This window comes from Paroedura picta, chromosome 8 (assembly GCF_049243985.1).
Source record: "Paroedura picta isolate Pp20150507F chromosome 8, Ppicta_v3.0, whole genome shotgun sequence".
Classification (NCBI taxonomy): domain Eukaryota; kingdom Metazoa; phylum Chordata; class Lepidosauria; order Squamata; family Gekkonidae; genus Paroedura; species Paroedura picta.
Window position 1 is genome coordinate 32417667 of NC_135376.1, and position 19039 is coordinate 32436705.

General features: G+C 42.2%; 1 protein-coding gene across 10 annotated transcripts in view; it reads right to left on the reverse strand.

The window, feature by feature from the left end:
• Positions 1–212: 212 nt before the first annotated feature.
• PXYLP1 (2-phosphoxylose phosphatase 1) overlaps positions 213–19039 on the reverse strand; it is a 103414-nt gene continuing 84587 nt past the window's right edge. For all 10 annotated transcript variants that reach the window (XM_077348937.1, XM_077348927.1, XM_077348929.1 and 7 more), the window contains 2 exons: positions 6929–7071; positions 213–2711 (listed from right to left, as the gene is read on the reverse strand). In XM_077348937.1, the coding sequence (XP_077205052.1) occupies positions 1780–2711; positions 6929–7071 (1075 nt within the window). In that variant the 3' untranslated portion in view covers positions 213–1779. The remainder of the gene's footprint in view (positions 2712–6928; positions 7072–19039) is intronic.

Genomic DNA, 19039 nt, shown 5'->3' on the forward strand with positions numbered 1-19039 from the left:
TGGGACCCTATTTTGATACAGTGCCAGCCTTTTAATTTTCTTGCAATGCATCTGGCATTCTCACTGAAAAACCAATTAAGTTGCAAAGTCAACAATCGTTAGAGCAACAGACACATAAAACAATCAGGACTTCAAAGATCAATTTTACAAGTTCTGTTTGGAATATCACTTACTTACAACAAGAAAAGGGTTCATGAACAACTACCACCAAGAATTCTTCCAAATTTTATTTCTAGAAACATTCAAATGCACCATTTTAAAGGAGGCTGACATGCCAATAAAGTCAGAAGCAGAAATTAAATTACAGCTCCTTTTGATTTCTATCACTGTTTCAACAAGTTCCCCACACTAAATTAGGGTTTCTAGCATGTTAAAAATGCTAGCATTATAAAATTTAGCATTCCACAAATACAGAAAATCTTTTCCGTTGACTAAAAAAAATCCTGAATGACACAAACGTTTAAAAACGAAGTTGTAACATCTTAATAGTTTATCAAGGTAAAATCATTTATGACAATTTATTTGTAAACCTCTTTACCAGGGTTAAAGGATAAATTTTGAAAACAGTGTTTGGCATCCCTTTTACAAAGAAGGTAAAAAACCATTTAGTACACTTACTGTACAGTAAAAAACAAGACTAAGCTTATAAAATGTCCTTCTAGTCTATAAAAGTACTAAATGGACTACAAAATCAAGCATCAAGTCAAATTCTTTTTTCTGGCTTCATGCAGCCATTACAACCAACTGCTAAACACACTGCTTTCCATCACAGCACATTGATCTGAACACGTTAAGTAAACAAAGACCCTAAAAGCAATGTTTTAAAAGTCAGACATACAGTTTTCCATTTCCCATCTAATGACACTGAATGTACTTGTTAAACCTTTTCTAGCGTCTGGCATGAAAAAAATTTCAATTTGCATTTGATGTACACGTAAAGTGCTAAAAGTGCAAAGAACTGAACTTTCATTTCCATATGTCCTAGGGATTGTCTTTGTATGCTTGATGGTGTGGTTTAGTTCCTGCCCAGTGGAGGAGGAGGCTCCACAGGAAGATGTCCTGTTTTTAAATCCTCTCCCACGTGGATCAGCCTGCCCTGATTATGCACAAGGTTCTTTCAGGGATGGTGGTGACCTGCAGAAAGTCACAGCATGTCGGTGAGCAGGCTTCTCTCAATTTCTCTCAATCTAGACAAGAAATCAGATATAGCTCCCACATTGTTCCCACCATACAGTAATACTTCCCAGCAGAAATCATGGTGCCAAAATTCTGTAGGATAGGGCCTCCATTGTATTTCCTCATAATAGTTAAAGGCCACATGCTACAGACCTGTGTGTGCAAAAAGCATCTGTACAATTGCATTCATGTATCTCCAAAATGTATGTCCTATGACTTCACTGGGTTACAACTTCAGGAATAATTTAGCTCTATAAGAATAGAGAAATACTTTCTATTATTCCAAGTATTTGAATATTTTTTTTTGTTGCTGTTCCACCTTTGCAGTGGGATATTTAGGAACTGGAATATACACACTCAGTTATTCAAGCAATATCCATTTTGTAGCAGCTCAGAGGGAAATAAAGTTGACCAAGAAGCACATAGATCCTGTGATGGGTATTCAACTTCTGTTCTACTTTAAACCATTGAATTTTGGCAAAACTAAAACCATTTCAAGCTTTCTTCATTTGCACTTAGGCACACAAAGATTCGACAGTGTCAGGTTTCCTCAGAGACGAACTTTCTGATAATACATAACTGTAACAGTTATTTCTCCCTCTTTTAGAAGAGCCTCCTGCGACATGCATCATAATAATTGGTGGCATTAAAAGGTGAAAACATGTCCTTATTAACAAAATGAACAAATTTCTCAAAAGGGCACATTGGCTTGTTGTAACGCCGGTTATAATCCCAGCAGAAGGATGTTTGTGATGAGACATCAACACCATTATAAAGGATACGAATGAAGTGTTCTTTGTTCTTTTTCCCATCTTTCCACAGCTCAAAGACTAATCTAGCGGCAAATCTTGGAAACCGGGCCTCAGTAATGCCTAAGGCACTAAGGACAGGTGACAAGGTGACATCATGAGCAGAGTACAGAACAAATAATTCTTCTCCCTTGCCCTCTGCAATGCGCTGCATACGGTTCACTGTCTGATTCAGAAGAGGGTGGGTTGCCAGTAGAGCATACAAGTAATAATATTTCTTCTCCTGCCTTTCTTTTTCATCTTCAAGTTGATGTGCTTTAATTACTTTAAAGTGCTCCATGGTAATGCAGCCATTCTTGGTACACGGGAAACTGACATTATGGCAAAAATGGCACAACAAAGAGTCTATAGGATTAGAAGCCCTCAACTGTTTTGTAGGGATGCCAATTATTTTTGCCATATCTGCGTATGTTTTTTCCAAGTGTATGTTTGTCACACGTAGACTATACTGTCGACGCTGATCCTCTCCAAGATAATGGTTTCTTATTGGGCAAACACAATTTCCAGAACAAAATATGGCACTCCACTGGTGTCTAAAATTAATTTTATTCCAATCAAAATCTGGCAGGAGGGCATACAGTAATGCCAGTCCACTCTGCAGTGTTCGACTTTTTCCAGTGGTCTCCAAATATAAGTGTTTTGCTGACCAGTCACTTGGTATCAGATTATGTTTTTTGATATAAATATCCTGTAGTAGCTGTCCATTTCGCAAATGCTGCACAACTCCTTTATCAAAAGAAAAAAAGGAAAGAATTCTGTCATAATCATGCTTAAGAAAGGGAATTCCAACTCTAGTTGCTGTTGTTTGTTTTTTCAGTGAAAAACAACACGCAAAATGTATTTATTTATTTATTAGATTTATATCCCGCCACTCCCCTGAGGCTCATGGCTGGTCGCAGACAATAAAACCCCATTAAAACCCCTAATACAATAAAATCCATCTAAAACACAAAGTCCCCCCAACCTAACCCAAGCCAAGCCAAGCGGTGGCGGTGCTACAACCCAACAATGAACCCAAAAATGAATCATGGGGCCAGGAAAAGTCAACATAGATGCAATTAAATAATATGTTCAAAGAAGAAAGATTCTGCCTTTTTTCATACCTACCTTCTGTGGTCCTATTAATAGCAACTGGAATTTGGGGTGGGGGGGGGGGACTTCTCAGTTGTTATTTAAAAAAAAACATTTTGGATGGATTTACCTAGGATCCAAAAAGATAGTACAGCAAAAGGGAACATAACCAAGTACATAATACTAACATCTAAATTACAATCTAGTCTTCTGTATTGCTTACTACAACAGCAGAAAGGAACAGCTGGTTCAATAACTTTTCATGATAAACAGTTTATGAAAGAATGGTACTTTAAGAGGTACTAAATGGCAAAGTAAAAATAAACTGAACTTTTATTATCCAAAGTTGATCTGCTTTCAAAATATGATAGCTCAACTCTCTAAGAAGAAAGTCTGGTAACACTGTGTATCCAGGTATGATGGACTGTCAAGGGTTAATACCTAACACACTCTAAGAAGTTACAGGCTGTTCAAACTGAATTCTGTAGAAAGAGTCAGTTAAGAAATGACAGCTGGGAATGACAGTTGAAGAAGAGTGTTTAGCACTGACTGAGGACAGAGAAAGAGGCAAAGATTTATTTATTTTATTTGTATATTTATACCCTGCCCCTCCCCAGAGGCTCAGGGTGGCTTACAAAAATGTAAAATATATAACAACTATCAAATAGATCTTCAAATAGATCATAATTTAAATTAAAATCAGTCCAATTTATTCAGCCTTCAGGCTACTTCATCTTTATGGGAGTTGGATGGTTGCAGAATTGAGGTGAGCCACATGAATTCTTGGAGAAATTGTTTGGGATGGACCTTCAAGCAGTGAAGCCAGAATCCTGATGTTATTTAGACTCAACTGTCAGCTTGGCAGAAGGCTTCTTTTGTAAAGACCCAGCAGATCTGATTAAAGTCCCTCAGGGCCCTGATCTCATCAGACAGGAGCCAGGGCTGAAAAGGCCCTTGTTCTGGTTGAGACCAATTTCACCTCTTTGGACCCTGATCAAGTTTTGACAGCTAGATCTTAACATTCTTTGAAGGGTGTGTGAAAATACAAGGGTCCCAAGACCATTAAGAACTTAAAGGTTAGCACCAAAACTATGAACCTGATCTGGTCTCCAATCTGGAGCCAGGACAGCTGGGAGAGCATAGTTCAAATATGTACCCTCCACTGTTCCCAGTAAGGACCCAGATAGCTGAACTGGAGATGGAATTTCTGGAGCAGCTTAAAGTGAAGCCCTGCACAGTGTGAGTTACAGTAATCTAATCTAGGGGTGACTGTTGCATGGATCACAGTGGCTAGATTGGATGACTAAAGAAATAGCTGGGAGCCATCAGCATATTGATGACATCCCAACCTGAAACTCTGGATCAGCTGGGCAAGGAGGTATATGTGGATGTTAAATAACATTGGGGAGGGAACATTCTAGTGAAGAGAAGTAATCTCTGCTCAGTGATAAAGGAGATATCTCTAAAGAGCTATCCCTTATTCTGCATATATAGAAGGATTTGGGGGAGTTGGTTGTATGTTCCCACCTTCTAAATGTAAAGAGTCAATGAAACTCAGAAACTTATACTTGCAAGTTAAAGCACAAACTGAAGAAAGCCTCTCTTGTGAAAGAGTGTTGAAAAGCAAAAGCAAAAATACTTAATAGTTGGCAGCATATTAGTTGGATTTAGCGTGATTACTAAATTACCTCAGTTTTTTATTATCAGTTATCTCAGCCCTGGTTCTACCTGACCATTTCCCCTTCAAGTTTAATATTTTTGAACTTTCAAACATTTTTGTATGCCATTACAAAAACTGATTATTAAAAGGTGATTTTGTCCCTTCCCTCGTGTCCCTGGGCTGAGCCAGCATCAAAATATATAATAACGTGGCATCCAGAGGCCCATAGGAATTACATATTCAAATTCAAGATGGAGTTTACATATTTTTAGCCCCAAAAGAACATTTTCTAATCATAAATCAGGCTTTGGGGTGGGAGTTGACTTGAGGGCCTATCTACATTTTTCAGATCATTCAAGGTTATTTTGGAATATAGAACAGGTTACATTTTTTTGATTTGCTATCTGAAGTCTCTTTAAACAGAATTAGTGAATTCTTAATAACAACTCAATTACGCATTTGTTTAAATGGCATCCCTAAGACCCATTATGCACGGGGGGAATAACGCACATTCAGGGTGGAATGGCGGCGACTAAAATCACCGATAATGCACGGTGCCGGCTGCAACCGACCGCAGCTTCGGTGCATGCCACCGAAAAAGCTGCGTCAGCGAAACACGGAAGAAAGCGCAGCTTCCGGGTGACTGGGGCGCAACCAGAAGCGGCGCCGAGATCGCCACATGCATAATCGGTTACTCTGGGTTTTGCCGCCGTCGTGCCCCGTCCCGTGCATAACCGGTGTGCTTCGCGTCTTCCCCCTCTGCGATTTCCATGTGACACGAAATCGCCGTTTCGGTGGCCGTGCATAATGGGCCTAAGAGATAAGCTTCTTAGTCAAAAAATGACCAACAGGATTTGGTTAGCTGAAATGAAAACCTGAGCTGCCCACTACAAATGGTACATATGTTGGCTAGATATTGCCCATGACTTCAATAAATACAAAGCCAGAGTTGTGAATCTGGGCTTTCTTCTACAATGTTGTCAAACTGCACAGGCTTATCAAGCCATAAAAGAAAACAGTATAAAAATAACTAACTTACAGTTACTGAAGTTTCTGACAATAACAAAAGTCACATTACCTAAAAATCTCAATATGGCTTACAAAAATATAGACATGACATGAAATAAATCTAAATTAACTTAGTTTTCATGCTCAAGATGTCTTTGAGGTCCTAAGAGAAATGGAAATCAATCTGTTTTTAGCCCAGATGTATAAAAGTAAGCTTTGGAATGGGCTGTAATACTAAAATCACATGTTTCAGAAGTCCATCTAACTAATGGGGGTGGGGGTAGGGGTGGGGGAGAGAGAAAAATGGCTATCCAATTAGGTTTGCAAGATTATGCAGACGAGAGACAGAGAAAGAGAGAATGTGCTACAAAAACATAGTGATTTATAGCACTACTATTATAACTGTGTTTATTATGGACTTAGAAAATATATGTGCCATCTCTGCAGAGCAGGCTTTCTAAACAGGTGTTTCATGAAACCATGGGGTTGTTCGACAGCCCTGGAAGGGCTTCCCCAATTGGGTGGGAGTTAATTAATTTTAATATATTTTTTATTTTAAAAAAGTGTTGGGTGATATGACTATATATAGTTATGTTGACCTCCCCCCCCCCCATGACTGATGGGCCTGAAGGGGGGTAGAAAGGGGAGGGACTCTGGTCATAAAAAAATCTTTGCTGGCCAAGGCTCATTGCACATGGTAGTGACAAGAGTCCAAAGAGGACTTGCTTATTTTAACTGAGCTGCATTGGGGGGTGGGGGTGGCAGGGGGTGATGGAGCAGTAGATGCCTGCCCCAGTCCTGTTCCCAGGCCAGTAGAATAGGCTGCTGGACCACTTCTGGGGTAGGTGTGGTGGCTTAGTGGACTGTAATGTTATATCCAGTGGGAGCGTCCTACTGATGTCATTTCTGGTGACATGTGACTTCTGGGGCAATGGCAGGGAGGTGTGACCTGCTGATATCATTTCCGGGGTATCTCAAAGCCTGAAGTATTTCAGGGGTTTCCCAACAGTAAAAAAGTTGAGAAAGGCTGCTCCAGAGACTTGTTCCAGGCGGCTCTCCTGGAAAGTACCACCATGTCCCCTGGCAAAATCATGTGTAAACACTGAGCAAGTGACCAGATAGTTTCAGTTAGGAGAGAACCAAAGAGTCCTTTGGCTTACTGATTTCTGCCAGAGGTGGGAATAAAACATCTGTAGACACTCACCTGTCTGTGTAAGTTCTCCCATTTCACACAGTAAATGGCTGGGGTAACGAGGCATGCTGCTCAGAGTGCTATCCATTTTGGCTTCTGATCCAAGTTTAGACATATGGCCAATAAAAGCTTCCAGCTGAGGGTGGGAAGGCTTTCTAAAGAGATAAACCAAACACAAGGCCTCTAAGTGCATGAAAAAGCTCCAAACATCAGAGTGCTCTAATTATGCCATTTCACACCATTCCATGTTGAAGGAGTACCTCCTCCTGGGGAAGACCTACTTTTACAGAAATAAAATAGCTAGCCTTGCAGATGGCCACCAGTGCCCAAATGAGTGTGCACTGTTTGAGAGGCAGAAAATGAAAGGGGCACAGACACAAAAGAACTGGGGGGGACATTTATTTACAACACCTCTTAGCACAGAAAATAAACTGAAAAGCAGTGGCTGCTATCAAGAGCGCTACAAAAAAAAAAGAAGAAGAAAGAAAAACAAGATTAGAATGAAAGGGTCTGAAAGCACAATTGGGTTCACTTTCCCTTGGGTGGTCTTCTGCTAAACTACAATCTACATTCAAAAGGTGGGGAGAGACGATAAGACATGATTTGTAGAAAAAAACATTGGAAGAATGTGTTGCATAAGTGAAAACTGGGACAATTGTATGTCCAGTTGCACACGTGGTAAGGTCATTTTGAATCACAACCTCAATTTCCACTGATGTATTCATTCTTCTATGCCACCTATGTTATTAGGTGAGAACTAGAATTCGGCACTATGATAAAAAGATTTCTCAACCGCAAAAAGGAATGGTGGTAGGGGTGGAAACTACCGAGGTAATGTAAGACCGATCCTAAGGCAACATTCTTTTTAGCATTTATTTTTTTCAATTAGAATAGCACCGCCATACAAAAGCTAATTACCAGCAAATTATTTTCAAAAGATCCTGCTGTAGGAAGAGTCAAGTAACAGGCACAGTCATGGTCACTTTATGCTCCCAAAGAAACATGCTTAATGAATCCACCCACCAAAAAATATTACAAAAAAGAAGAGTGGGTTTACACCCCATTTTTCACTACTCAAAGTGACTTACAATCGCCTTCCCTTCCTCTCCCCACAACAGACACCCTGTGAGATAGGTGTGGCTGAAAGAGCTATGCGAACTGTGACTGATCCAAGGTCATCCACCTCTTAACCACCATATCCCACTGGCAGAGAACTGTTACAGGAAAATACATTGCTCTGCATACATTATTCTTTGTTCACAGAACTAGGACATGGAACTAGGACACATTTAAACTTTAATCAAATAATGCTAGAATGAAAGTCTGGCCTCTCTGGTCTGAGACAAATAGCTGGAATTTGTATATCATGATGGGTCTTTAAGCAAGTATTTCTTGCCATGCAAAAGAAATTCTTCCTCTTTCCATTTAAAACTGCACAACTTCCCTGCAATTCTTCCTTGGATCCCAAAATTTTAAATCCTGCCTTTACTACCCACCAGAGGGAAGAGCCTCTTGTGGCGCAGAGTGGTAAGGCAGCCGTCTGAAAGCTTTGCCCATGAGGCTGGGAGTTCAATCCCAGCAGCCGGCTCAAGGTTGACTCAGCCTTCCATCCTTCCGAGGTCGGTAAAATGAGTACCCAGCTTGCTGGGGGGTAAAACGGTAATGACTGGGGAAGGCACTGGCAAACCACCCTGTATTGAGTCTGCCATGAAAACGCTAGAGGGCGTCACCCCAAGGGTCAGACATGACTCGGTGCTTGCACAGGGGATACCTTTACCTTTACCTTTTTAGAGGGACCAAAGTGACATGATGTAAATCATCTCAGGAGAAAGAAAATGAAAAAAACAAAAACAAAACATAACACCAGAGCAGTATTGGCAGATACCCCTGGATATCAAGATATTTTATTTATTTAAAATCTGAAAGCATGGCTTTCTTCCAGATGAATAGGCCCTGAGGCAGGTGACAAATCATTTTAAAGCACATGGGTGAAGACCAATGGTCAAATGGCTTTGGAAACAACCAAATAACTAACAGGAAAACAGATTCCCTGTTCATTTCCTTGGCTACTATTTTAATAGAGGAAATGTATTGTAGGGTCAGCATGGTCTTTAAAAAATGAGTCAGTACAGACTAGTCTCATAGATGAGCTAGATGGAAGTAGTAAGGTCTGGCCTGGTGATTCCATAAGCACAGATTCCCAGGGCAACTTCCAAATCACTCATGCAAATTCCACTGGTCACACATGTACACTTGCTGGACCAGACACTGCTTCCTCTGTGCTTCTACTCTGCATGGATGAACATGAAACTTATAACTTATTTGTCCATGCAAAGAGGTAGTTCAAAGTTTCACAACAAAGCATATGGCACAGACTGCTCACAATATTCCATTTTTAGCAAACCCCTCCCCCCCCCATATTATGGTTTATGACTTCTTGAGGGCTCTCTTCAACAATGTACACAACATGTTTTGCATTTGTCAGAAAATTTTCTGCCAAGTTTGAAAAGATGGAATATGCTGCCCCGGAGGGGGTGGAGTCTTCTTCACTAAAGGTTTTTAGGAGGTGATTGAATGAGTGTGTGGTTTGTAAGTGCCCGAGAAGGTAGGGGGCTGGGCTGGATGGCCCTTTGTGATCTCCCTTTGTGAGCTCTGTGTGATTCTGATGGTGCACACATGCCTCACAGGATTCAAATACAAACAATGTCACGGCCAAAAAAAAATTATAATTTCTGAGCATCCAAAAGAACTCAGGTTCTTACTTCTCAGAGCCATTTGGGCCACAAGAGGGTGCCACACTACCATTTCAGGGAAAACATACTATTCTTCGCAACAAAACAAAATTAGAGTCCAGTGGCACCTTTAAGAGCAATAAAGATTTATTCAAGGCGTGAGCTTTCGAGTGCAGAAAGTGCATGCCTCAAATAAATCTTTGTTGGTCTTAAAGGTGCCACTGGACTCTGATTTTGTTTTGTTGTGCTGCTTTAGACCAACTCGGCTACCCACTTGATACTATTCTTCAGAAATTGGTAGTTTTTATAGCATTTCATAAAGTACCAAACAAGGTTTCCTTAAATGTAGAGAAATTTCCACAGGATAACTCCCATGTGAAAAAGATCAGTTACACCAGAAATTGTATCTTTGCGGATCTATGAGATCTTAGAAGGAAACTGAAGAATACAACATACTTCTTTTAAAGGCTAAGATCTAATAAGTAGTTTTCAACAGGTCACAGGCAGACTTCAGCATGGATAACCGGAACATTATCCAGCCTATAATTCCATACCAATTTAAATAAAACACCACTCCCATTATGTGGTACTTAACTCCCCCAGCAACAAAAATGTTTACCATTAGGGGCACTTTAACTCTTTAACCTACCCAAAGTTTCCTGTAGGTGACCAAGAGCAAGTCAAGCCCCAGAAGTATGGGCAGCACTGGAAGGGTCCCTTGGTTCTGACCAGGCCAGCTGCATCCTCCCTATGCTGAGGAGCCAATGTAGAGATGCTTATACCACAGAAGCTGTTGGGCTCCTCGCCAGCCATTCTAATGTCTCAAATCTTAGAAAGCTAATAGTCAATGTAAGATGACAACCTAAAGGGAGATGCTTTGCAATATTTTGGATTTGGGATTTTTGTCGATTAACCTGGCAAAACCTGGAATTCCCCACCAATTACATAAGTTAATTCGTTTAGTATAACCAGTGAATGATTTCTGTATTTTTCTTCATTAGATTTTCATTTTACACCATGACATCTGTTCCATACTGTCTATCAAGGTCAGTATTGTCCCAGGGTTTCATGCAGAGATCTTTCCTATCATCAATTACCTGATTATTTCGACTGAAGAGGCCAGAGATTGAAGTTGGGACCTTCTATATGCTAAGCAGAAGCTATGGCCACTCCCCTCCTATACAGTCCAATTCAACAGATTTTCATGTGTGTCATTGGATTGAAGCCTTAAACAATGCACTCTGATCTCATTGTTTTCAAAAGAATTTAGTCCTGATCAATTTTTCTGGGCTCTACACACCTTAGAAAAACGCAAGTACCTTAAGAATATAATCACCTTTTTGAAGTATAATTTAAAATCCCTTTGTTTAAAGTTAAATTTGCTGTACCAGTTCTCTTCTAAACTCCATCCTGGCATATGCATGCAGGCACACATGAGTCCATACTGTGATTTAACATATATGCCCCCATAGTTATATGTGTCTAAGCTTTGGTTCAGCTGAAATTAAGGCCAAACCAGACTTGACATGAAAGACCATGTAAGCAGTTTTTAAGTGCTAATTTGCAGCCTGGGGCAGCTACTGTCAAGACTGTGGAAGAGTCTGTTGGAGACAGGATTCGTAAGCCTTTTCACTGATGGTTTATAAAACACCCTTCCAAAGCTGCAATTGGCTCTTTCCCAGCAACCCTTTGGGGAACTTCTGAGCTGCTGCCAAATGCTGTAAATGAGCAATTAAAAAAAAAAACTAAGTCCCCGTACATGGGTTTTTTATGTCAGGTCTAGTTTTGCTTCAAAATCCTGACATCAAAGATCTGGGGTGGGATGCAAAGGACACCCAAACCTTTTTGCCTCTGTGTGTAAGTGACAAATTTGTACCTGGTTAGTGATAACCTAAATCTGTCACACTACATCTTCAGCCAGCGCAAAGCAAAGGTCAACTGTACAATCACACAAATAGGAGTACAAAATATTTCCAGCAATGATAATACTTATCAGAAACTTATCAGAAATGCTAAAGTAGCCCAAAAGTTATGGTTTGGGAACAACAAGATGGCTCAAACCAGATAAATCTAGAAAAAAACAACAGAAAATTTTCTGTTTTGCACTGCTCTTATATTCTTTCTAAAAACTGATGGGACAAAATATCCAGGAACTGAATGTGAGGAATAACATTACCAGTACAATTTAGTTTATTGCAAAACAAACTAACTCAATTATGCAACTATAATTCTTACTATGGGAATAAGTAGCCATAAAACAATAATTGACAGGTTTGATTTCTACTATTTTATGGCTAATGTGATGTGATGGTGATTACTTGAAATAGTCTTTTTGACAGATTTTAACATTCTATTACATCTTTCTATTATGACCCACTGTTCTGGACCTGATAGAGTAGACTGGATTCATGCAGTTCAAAAGATCTCCTAATGGATTTGGGAATAGAATTTAGAAGCATACACTGATTATGTGGTGACATAGCTTTTGGGGAGGCTCGGGAAACACGATTTAAGAGGCTAGAATTCTAAGTGTAGTATTTTATTTGTATTACTAGCTTCAAAGCCTAAGAACGGGCTTTGAAAGCCCCCCCCTCCCCACCCATGCCACTTAAGGTGGCTTTGGGCTGCTCGGACTCCGGAGCAGCTCACAGCCGGATCAAGTGGTGCAGGCAGGGGCTGGCCAGCTTGTCAGCAGAGCCGGAACAGAGCTTGTTAGCAGGGTGGGAGGGGACGGAGGTCATTAGCAGCCCAAGATGGAAGTTGTTAGCAGCCTGGAGGGCTCACCCCCTCTACCACCACTCTTTACCCAGGGCCCTCTCCCCTGATCTACTGCTGGTTCCAGCAGCGAGGTATGTCTGAGAGCAAAGTGGCTAGCGTTTAGGAACAGAGGGCAGGAGCTGTATGGACAGGACCAATCAAGGTGCGGCCAGTGGCCCTATTCCAACTTGGAAATCCTGGACATGTTCCACCCCGCAGGCTGTTTCACAAATATTAAGAGGAACAATGGGTAAGGATTTATAATCCATCTTTCTCACTAGGATTGAAGGCAGATAGGATGGGACACTCAATAAACAATGCAATAGGATTTGGATTGTAGAAACCTGGAACCAACCAGGAATAAAGCAGATCTGATGAGAAACATTAAGTACTGATATGATGCATTAAATGATAAAAAAAATACATAGTGGTATCCTACCTACAGCAACAGAGGGCACAAGCTATACCCAGCAGTATTCACCACTAACCCACAACCCAAGTACACAGACCTATTGCCTGTGTAAAAAGACTAGTTTTGCATAGGTTGTAGAAAGTCAGAAGAGTGGGAGCCAGTGGAAGCAAGAACACAGAATGCATCTGTATTGGCAGTTGCTGATTTTGTCCATTTTCAGACTGTCTCCTGCAGAAAGTCCTACTCAAATAAGCAAAGTCACCATGGTAGAGCATGTGAGTCCTGGAGATATGAGGGTCCCAGGCTATAAAGGAGCTTGTATTTGATAGCCAATACCTTAAATTGTAGAATGTTCGAACTACCACACCATTGCACTCATTTCTCACACTAGCAAAGTTATGCTCAAAACTTCCAGAAGTACAGACAGGATTTCAAAGAGGCAGAGGAACTAGAGATCAAATTGCCAACATACGCTGGATCATGGAGAAAGCTAGGGAGTTCCAGAAAAATATCTACTTCTGCTTCATTGACTATGCTAAAGCCTTTTATTGTGTGGAGCACAACAAATTGTGGCAAGTTCTTAAAGAGATGGGAATACCAGAGCATCTTATTTGTCTCTTGAGAAATTTATATGCAGGTCAAGAAGCAACAGTGAGAACTGGGCATGGAATCACTGATTGGTTCAAAATTGAGAAAGTTTAGCAAAGCTGTACACTGTCGCCTTGCCTAACTTGTATGCGGAGCACACCATGAGAAAGGCGGGGTTAGATGAGTCACAAATTGGGATCAAGATTGCAGGGAGAAATATCAACAACCTCAGATATGCAGATGATACCACTCTAATGGCAGAAAGCGAAGAGGACCTAAAGAGCCTCTTGATGCGGGTGAAGGAGGAGAGTGCAAAAATTGGCTTGAAACTCAACATCAGGAAAACTAAGATGGCATCCAACCCTTTCAATTCCTGGGAAATAGATGGGGAAGAAATGGAGGTAGTGGCAGTTTTTATTTTTCTGGGATCCAAAGATCACTGCAGATGGGGACTGCAGGAAAGAAATTAGAAGACGCTTGATGATACCACCCTAATGGCAGAAAGCGAAGAGGACCTAAAGAGCCTGTTGATGCGGGTGAAGGAGGAGAGTGCAAAAGTTGGCTTGAAACTCAACATCAAGAAAGCGAAGATCATGGCATCCGGCCCTCTCAATTCCTGGCAAATAGATGGGAAAGAAATGGAAATGGTGACAGATTTTATTTTCCTGGGCTCCAAAGATCACTGCAGATGGGGACTGCAGCAAAGAAATTAGAAGACGCTTGCTCTTGGTGAGGAAAGCTATGGCAAATCTAGACAGCATCCTAAAAAGCAGAGACATCACCCTGCCAACAAAAGTGCGTCTTCCCAGGCTATGGTCCTCCCAGTTGCAATGTATGGCTGTGAAAGTTGGACCATAAAGAAGGCCGAGCATCAAAGAATTGAGGCTTTTGAACTCTGGTGCTGGAGAAGCCTCTTGCGAGTCCCTTGGACTGCATGGCGAACAAACTGGTCAGTCCTAGAGGAGATCAGCCCTGACTGCTCCTTAGAAGGCCAGATGCTGATGATGAAACTGAAATACTTTGGCAACATCATGAGAAGGAAGGACTCCCTGGAGAAGAGCCTAATGCTGGGAATGATTGAGGGCAAAAGAAGAAGGGGACGACAGAGAATGAGGTGGCTGGATGGAGTCACTGAAGCAGTTGGTGCAAACTTAAATGGACTCCAGGGAATGGTAGAGGACAGGAAGGCCTGGAGGATCATTGTCCATGGGGTTGCGATGGGTCGGACACAACTTTGCACCTAACAACAATTGTCAACAGATTAATGAGTACCAGCCCCCAAGCTACAAACGATTTGTTCTGAGGGCTTTACACAGAGATTGAAAAACATGGGGGGGAGGAGTAGGATTGAGACCCATGGAACACCACAAGATAGGTCTCATACTACTGATAACAACAACTCTTTGAGTCTCATCTATGAAGAATGATTTGAGCAAGTCTAAAGCGCATCTCCTGATACCTACTGTTACCTCCAAGCATCACATCAAGAGGTGGCATCCTGTAGGAGCCAGTTTGGTGTAGTGGTTAAGAGTGTGGATTTCTAATCTGGCGAGTCGAGTTCGATTCTGCGCTCCCCCACATGAAGCCAGCTGCATGACCTTGGGCTCCCCACAGCACTGAAAAAGCTGTTCTTACCGAGCAGTAATATCAGGACTCTTTCAGCCTCACCCACCTCACAGGGTGTCTGTTGTGGGGAGAAGAAAGGGAAGGCAACCGTAAGCCGCTTTGAGCCTCCTTCAGGTAGAGAAAAATGGCATATAAAAAACAACTCTTCTTCAAAGAAGCATGGCCTTTGTCTACATTCAGACAGAAGTCATCAAATAAAGCCAGCACAGCCTAAAAAGAAGGTGGTTTAGAACAAATGAGTTGTTCCTCCCCCGCTCCCAATGACCTGAAGTTGGTCTGCTATCACTCTGTCAATCACTTTTGCCCATATAATAGTAGCAAAGAAGGTTTAATTTTATCCCTGCCTATAATTTCCCCCTTCCAAACTGACCTTCCTTTAAAGCAATATGTCTCAGTGGTAGGATTCCATTTATCCTTGCAAACATATATGTGAAATTCAGTGAGTTTAAAAAGGACCCATTGCAACTTGACCTCCGTCGCCAGCTTGACCGAGGTGGCTCTGCTGTGCTAGTTCTTTTAGATCTGTCGGCCGCGTTTGACGTGGTCGATCACGAGCTGCTAGCGAGCCGCCTTGCCGGTACGGGGATAAGGGGTACAGCGTTACGCTGGATACGCTCCTTCCTCCAAAACCGGAAACAGAGGGTAGCCGTGGGAGAGGAAGTATCGAGCCCTTACTGGCTCCCTTGTGGGGTCCCACAGGGCTTGGTGCTCTCTCCTACATTATTTAACATCTTTATGCACCCTCTGGCTCAACTGGTACGGAGCTATGGGCTCGGTTGCCACCAGTACGCTGATGACACCCAGCTCTTTCTCCTCATGGATGGCCACACGGACTCCCCCCCAGATCCATTTGCCAGATGTTTGGAAGCCGTAGCTGGATGGCTCGAGCAGAGTCGCCTGAAACTCAACCCCTCCAAGACGGAGGTTCTGTGGTTGGGCCGTAGGGGGGCAGATCAGGAAACGCGCTTACCCTTTCTGGCCGGGACGCAACTTAATATCGCATCTCAGGCCAGGAATTTAGGGGTGACCATTGATGCCTCACTAACACTCGAGGCACAGGTTAAACAGGTAGCTAGCCGGGCATTTTTCCATCTTTGCCAGGCTCGGCTACTAGCGCCCTATCTGTCCTCCGAACACCTGGCCACAGTGATCCATGCGACGGTCACCTCTAGACTAGATTTCTGTAACTCGCTCTACACCGGCCTGCCTCTGGGCTTGATCCGGAAACTGCAACTCGTCCAAAATGCGGCTGCTAGAGTCCTCACAGCTACACCATGGAGGGCTCACATCCAGCCAGTTCTGAGGCAGCTGCATTGGTTACCGGTCGCCTTCTGGATCAGGTGCAAGGTTTTGGTTTTGACCTTCAAGGCCATCCGTGGTCTAGGCCCAGCATATATGAGGGACCGCCTTTTGCCCTATATCCCCTGCAGGGCTTTACGCTCTGCGGGGGCTAACCTACTGGTCGTTCCCGGCCCCAAGGAAGCCCGCCTGGCCTCGACTAGGGCCAGGGCCTTTTCGGTCCTGGCCCCAACCTGGTGGAATGAGCTCCCGGAAGAGCTGAGGGCCCTGCGGGAATTACCAGCATTCCGCAGGGCCTGTAAGACGGAGCTCTTCCGCCAGGCTTATAACTGAGGCCGGGCGGAAAGAAGATCAGCCCCCCCCCCTCACAAACTGGCAGTAGAGAGCGTCACCCCCCTCCATAGTTGAGGATGCGGAGAGCAAATGAGTAGATTACGCCATCGCTGTTGCCATTACTGTAAATTATCGGTTTTTATTGTCATTTTATGGTTTTAGGGGACGGGGTTATGTAAGCCGCCTCGAGCCTTTGGGGGGAGGCGGGGTATAAATATAATACAAAAAAAAAAACTTCTGCTCTCCAAGTTGTAGCCTGTTCAATCAGTTTGTCTTGACAATTATATGTTCATGGAGCTTTGTGACACATTTGCAATATGATTTTCCCCATTGAAAAAGGATTATTTCCTTCAGACATTCTTTAGTTCCCAACTGCCACTGACACTACCACATTAACTTAACTTAGATTTCCTAGAACTATGTTTGCATACAAATCCAAGTAAAAAGTAACTCAGTGTGCATTTAAACGCATTAATTTCCTAAACTTTCATCAATTTACTGAATATACTGATATGAGAACAGAAGCACCTACAAGATTTCTAGGGTATAAACCTTTGAGAATCAAAGCTCCATCAGATATCTGATGAAGGGAACTTTGACTCTTGAAAGCTTCTATCCTACAAATCTTGCTGTTTCAGAGACATTACTGAATTCAGAGCTTGCTCTTCTACTGCAGACCAACACCTGAAACTATCTTCTTTGGATCCACAGTTTCTATTTCTGCTGTATTGCAAAATGTACCATGCAAAAATATGATCTTTAAAATAGTACAGTTGTTCTGTAATACCCATGAGCAGTGACATTTACAGTTAACTTTGAGAATGTTTATTTTGAAAGCCTAATATCTAAAGTGGTAGACTGTCAAATGCTGTCCAGACACTGAAAGTGTGAGACCACATTTATGAAAACGTATTTTTTTTTAAATGCTAGCATCTTAAAGGAAGATACGTGCCAGTATTCTACAGACTGCACTTTGAAAATGTACTATTTATAAGTGGTTGGTGGAGACTTGAAAAAAGGCTGAAAGGCAAGTTGTATTACGAATTCTGCCTGGCCAATTACTTTTCCCAAGGATTTTTTATTATTATTCAGATTAGCAATCTTGCTGCTGAATTGGCCAATTTACAGATGCCGCAGGAGACTGAGTATCCAGGCAACACTGTGAAGGTTGCTGGGACTGAGCAGAATGAAAGAAATTACTCTGCTTAGTCTGAAGGATTAAGCCCCCAGAGAGATTCTTTAAATTTAATATCCATGGCAGAATAAAAATGCAAGTTATTAGTCAGGCACTCTGACCCACCCACCTTCTGATAATTCAGTGATTTGGAAATGTGGCCAGGGATGGTTCATTTTCCCCCACCTTTAAAATATTTTGCAAAAATGTGATTAACACACTGTCAGCATGAAGTTTGCAAGGGCTATAATTGCCCATTCCTTAAAACTGTAGATGTACTTTTGTTTGGCTTGTTTGCCTTTCAGTTTTACAGCATTTCCAATGCACAGCACATTGTTTAGCGCTCATGAAACAGAGGTGCAAAACCTCCATTAGAATCCTCTACCAACTGAGCCAAGAGGTCTATTTGAGAGTAAATTGCTGGGAGTCTGGTGCTATAGCTTCAATTTCTTGTCAGTATTACTGCCTGAGTTTCATGCACTCAGTGAAGCATAAAAGAATATCTAAGTCCAAACAAAATCACCCATTTTTCTCACATGACTTCATCCACTCCCCCACTCCCAACTCTACATGTTTGAACTATATAACAATATTCAATAGTAAGAAGCCTCTGCTGTGTGTCAAAATGAAAACTGTCAGTTATGAAAAGGTTTGTGCTTTTTGTGGACCTTAGGTGTAAGATTTAAGATTAAGAAATGTCATAAAAACCATTCTGATTAAACTACCTAATGACCCTTGAGTCCTATCCAATGATTATTTTCCATTGAGAATTTCTAACTAGGTATACATTTCAGGCTCTTCCATCTCCTCAGACTGAGTAAAATCAATGGACCAGGCTTTGCCACATTTAGCTGAGCAAGTGGCATTCCTGACTGGCTTCACTGCTGGTACAGCAGAGGGTGCATCTACCTTACCTTCCTTTACTCTCTCCAACTCTTACCTCCTATTTGACATCTCTGCTAGCACACTTACCATCATCTGCTCCACATAATATTTCTTGTAAGGCCTTGGAGGAGGAGCTGTCTCACCCGAGTGCCTCCACCTCCAACCGGCTTGCCTGACTGTCCAACGGCCAGCCAAACACCTTCCGCCCCCGACCCCTGGCCACCCCACCCACTTCCCTCTAAGGCTTGGAGGCTACAGATCTCTGCCTCATGAGAGCTGCCCCTGCCGGTGAGTTCCATAATGGTTGCCTGCAACCC